The sequence below is a fragment of the Osmerus mordax genome, chromosome 4, assembly GCF_038355195.1.
Source record: "Osmerus mordax isolate fOsmMor3 chromosome 4, fOsmMor3.pri, whole genome shotgun sequence".
NCBI lineage: Eukaryota > Metazoa > Chordata > Actinopteri > Osmeriformes > Osmeridae > Osmerus > Osmerus mordax.
The window spans coordinates 1,494,431-1,498,949 of record NC_090053.1 but is presented as its reverse complement, the minus strand read 5'-3'; the positions used below and the strand labels follow the sequence as shown (position 1 = coordinate 1,498,949).

The following is a 4,519-nucleotide window of genomic DNA, read 5'->3' as shown; positions in this document are numbered from 1 at the left end:
CTCCTCCCTCCATCTCCCTCTCTCCTCCTCCCTCCATCTCCCTCCCTCCTCTCTCCACCTCCCTCTCTCCTCCTCCCTCCATCTCACTCTCTCCATCTCCCTCTCTCCTCTTCTCTCCACTTCCCTCTCTCCTCCTCTCTCCACCCTTCTCCCTGGGCCTGGTCTTCCCCGTTATCTCCCTTAGCCCCCACCTGGTTAGCTGAGAAAGAGCCCATAAATTGATTTATGCCGTGGCCATCACAACAGTACAACCATTATTGGCTGTGGCTGGGGCAAGATAAAGCCGCAGCATAAAGACAGCATTGTTCCTGGTTTACCCCGAAACAGCCACAAAATGGCGATAAACATGTCTGTTTTTGCATGTCTCCTGAAGGACTTGCATGTGAGCGGGCTTGTGACTGATCTTCCACAGATCGTGGGGAAACGTCTGTCTGCGATGGCATCTCTTTAAGGGGGTCGCTGTGATCTATGGGGCTGGGAGCCCCAAGGGGAGGGGGGGGAGTGGGAGACGAAGATAAAGGGAGAGGGGGGGGTGAGAAGGAGAAGAGAGGGAGTGAGAGACCTCATGAGAGATGGAAAGGGAGGGACTGAGAAGAAAGGGAGTTACAGCAACAGACTCGAGCACTAACAGCTGAAATGTCCGTTAACACAACTCTCCAGACTAGTGTGTTGGTCAGGTCACTTCCAGTGGAGCCCGCTCCACATTTAGACCAGGAGGAGTCACGCTGGGTGAATGGTGAAGTCCATGTCTACGTAATGGTGGGCCCTTTCTTCCATCCTCTGTGGGGTGTTTATGGGTTGGTCCAGTCTGCCCTGGGGTATTAATCAGAACACCGGGAACTGGACTTCAGATGTTTGTATGAGTGAATCATGGAGAACCCAACCTCCCTGTCTGGAATACAATGAGCATTCGTTCCAAACAATGCCAACCAAAGGAAAATACACACACAGAAAAATACTTTATATGTTGAAAAAACAACCACACATACACACAGACACAAACAGACACACACACAGACACAGAAACAAGAGAAGGGAAAACAGTGGGGTTGTCATGTCATCTCACATTATGACATGCACAGAGGCCAGACGGGTGCTGGTAGGTGTGAATCATCAAACCCTCTCCACAGTGCTATTTAAAATGTTCTCTCTCTCTCTGTCTTCCATTCTTTTACTCGTTTTTATTCTCTCTCCTTCTCTCTTCATTGGTCTCTCTCTGACAGTCTCTCGCCTCTCCCACCCCCCTCTCTCTTATCTGTTCCTTTATCTTCATCTCTCCTGCTCTTCTCCAGTTCTTTCCGTGACTCGTCTGCGTCCTCTCCCTCTCTCTTCACGTCCTCTCTCTGTCTCTCTTTACGTCCTCTCCCTCTCTCCCTCTCTTCACGTCTTCTCCCTCTCTCTTCACGTCCTCTCTCTCTCTCTTCACGTCCTCTCTCTCTCTCTCTTCACGTCCTCTCCCTCTCTCCCTCTCTCTTCACGTCCTCTCTCTGTCTCTCTTTACGTCCTCTCCCTCTCTCCCTCTCTTCACGTCCTCTCCCTCTCTCTTCACGTCCTCTCTATCTCTCTTCACGTCCTCTCTCTCTCTTCACGTCCTCTCCCTCTCTCTTCACGTCCTCTCTCTTCACGTCCTCTCCCTCTCTCCCTCTCTTCACGTCCTCTCTCTTCACGTCCTCTCCCTCTCTCTTCACGTCCTCTCCCTCTCTTCACGTCCTCTCTCTCTCTCTTCACGTCCTCTTTCTCTCTCTTCACGTCCTCTCTCTCTCTTCACGTCCTCTTTCTCTCTCTTCACGTCCTCTCTCTCTCTTCACGTCCTCTCTCTCTTCACGTCCTCTTTCTCTCTCTTCACGTCCTCTTTCTCTCTCTTCACGTCCTCTCTCTCTCTTCACGTCCTCTCTCCTCCATCTCTGCCTGTCTCTCTGTTTCAGGAAGTCCATGTGTGATCCCCGCCAGATCTGTGTCAGATATTGGTAATGTGTATCAGGCTTACTGGAAAGGCCTCCTGTTGGGTGCCAGGGAGAGCATGTGGGTCCACTTACTGAAAAATGATATGAGTCCAGACAGACGGGAGATGAAAGGGCTGCCGGAGAAACCAACACAACAAAACAAAACGCTAAAATAAAGATTACAAAATGGAGGAGAGTCAGGGCCAGTGGAGGAGTGTAGGGAGGGAGGGAGGGAGGGAGGGAGGGAGGGAGGGAGGGAGGGAGGGAGGGAGGGAGGGAGGGAGGGAGGGAGGGAGGGAGGGAGGGAGGGAGGGAGGGAGGGAGGGAGGGAGGGAGGGAGGGAGGGAGGGAGGGAGGGAGGGAGGGAGGGAGGGAGGGATTGAGGGAGGGATTGAGGGAGGGAGGGAGGGGTGTTGGGAAATTTGTTGTGATTCTGGTTGGTACAAAACAGCAACCAAATGGTCCGGAGAGGGAATGGTGTGAGGGTGAAAGCTGAGGTGATGGCTTCATGGTTAAGCAGGCCCGAGGATGGAGCTGTGTGAAATAATAAACGCGTGTTGAGTCCTGCCATCGCTTTCCAGGAAATACCTACATTCAGGGCTGCTTTGATGAACAGATGCTGAAGGGGTTGCCTGTGCAAGAGATTCGTGTATTATTTTTGGGTGGGGGGGAATGTTTGCGTGTGTGCACGTGTGGTTGTTTGTGTGCTTGTGTGTGTGCTTGTGTGCGTGTGTGTGTTTGTGTGTGTGTGTTTCTCTGAGCTTGAGCTGAGGCTGACGGAGCTTTCCTGCACGGAAGCTGAGTGTCTCATCCAATCTGCTCTGCCTGCGCGAGGGCCTCTCCTCTGGAGCTGGGCCTCTCCTCTGGTGCTGGGCCTCTCCTCTGGCGCTGGGCCTCTCCTCTGGAGCTGGGCCTCTCCTCTGGAGCGAGGCCTCTCCTCTGGAGCTGGGCCTCTCCTCTGGAGCGAGGCCTTTCCTCTGGAGCGAGGCCTTTCCTCTGGAGCTGGGCCTCTCCTCTGGCGCTGGGCCTCTCCTCTGGCGCTGGGCCTCTCCTCTGGAGCTGGGCCTCTCCTCTGGAGCGAGGCCTTTCCTCTGGAGCTGGGCCTCTCCTCTGGAGCGAGGCCTTTCCTCTGGAGCTGGGCCTCTCCTCGCGAGCTGGGCCTCTCCTCTGGAGCTGGGCCTCTCCTCGCGAGCTGGGCCTCTCCTCTGGATCTGAGCCTCTCCTCTGGAGCAAGGCCTCTCCTCTGGAGCTGGGCCTCTCCTCTGGAGCGAGGCCTTTCCTCTGGAGCTGGGCCTCTTCTCTTGATCTGGGCGTTCAGAGAGACTTGCACACAGAGGTCAAACAGTGACTGAAGGCGGAAAACCAGCAACATTTTCTTATTTATGACCCATTAAACCCCAATGTAATTTGGTGGTTGACTTTAATTGGTGGCATTTGAAATACTTCTTTGTCCTGCCCATTAACAGTTTTTTCCACACAACGGGGCAACTGTCAAAATGAGATGATGTCATTGTGATGTTAGGTCACCACTTGCCACCATCTGCACTTGTCTTGGAAAAGAAGAGAAACTTTCTTTCATGTCTGACAGAATATTGCAGTTACAGACACAACAATGGCACCCAGCAAGGCCTGTGGGTATCCTACAGCCAATGAGAAGCAGCTACAGCTAGCGTCTGTGTCCTGTCAGCCAATGAGAGGTAGCTACAGCTAGCGTCTGTGTCCTGTCAGCCAATGAGAGGCAGCTACAGCTAGCGTCTGTGTCCTGTCAGCCAATGAGAGGCAGCTACAGCTAGCGTCTGTGTCCTGTCAGCCAATGAGAGGCAGCTACAGCTAGCGTCTGTGTCCTGTCAGCCAATGAGAGGCAGCTACAGCTAGCGTCTGTGTCCTGTCAGCCAATGAGAGGCAGCTACACCTAGCGTCTGTGTCCTGTCAGCCAATGAGAGGCAGCTACAGCTAGCGTCTGTGTCCTGTCAGCCAATGAGAGGCAGCTACACCTAGCGTCTGTGTCCTGTCCCTCACACAGCTTTTGAGGTTAAGTGATGTGACGTGTCACAGTTAGGTAGAGGTACCTTAGATGACAAATACTACCACTAACCAAATACCTTCTAACCCTAATCATTTCCCCAAGCTCATCCACCTCTGCAGGCCCCCTTTCCCGGTCACGCTCCCCTCCACACTGACCTGTGGGTTGACGTGAGCTGGGCGGTCTCCACGTCAATGATCCCTCCTGACCTGAGAATGACCCCAGAGTGACCCCAGAACTCCGAAGCCAGCCTGGTGATCGGTTCTTGGGGTGTGTTCCTGGGGTGTGTTACCTTGGGTATGTTCCTGGACATTGTTGTTTGGCACCCAAGCGTGTCAGGTTTGATTGTGTGGGCTCGCTCAGGTCTGGAGAAGAGAGAAGCCTGGTGGAAGCATGGTGATGTCACAGTGCCCACAGTAGAGCACTGCGGTCACTGTGACATCACCATGGGGATGACATCACCATGGGGATGACATCACCATGGGGATGACATCACCATGGGGATGACATCACCATGGGGATTTCACCATAACACCTTATCATTCACTGTAAC

The 4,519-nt window shown here is 53.5% G+C and overlaps 1 protein-coding gene across 1 annotated transcript; it reads right to left on the bottom strand.

Annotated features, from left to right (window-relative positions):
• Positions 1–2,750: 2,750 nt before the first annotated feature.
• LOC136941603 (octapeptide-repeat protein T2-like) lies at positions 2,751–4,279 on the bottom strand. The gene is made up of 2 exons (XM_067234139.1): positions 4,125–4,279; positions 2,751–3,249 (listed from the first exon to the last, which is right to left on the bottom strand). The coding sequence occupies exons 1-2, from the start codon at positions 4,277–4,279 to the stop codon at positions 2,751–2,753; spliced, it is 654 nt and encodes a 217-aa protein (XP_067090240.1).
• Positions 4,280–4,519: the final 240 nt, after the last annotated feature.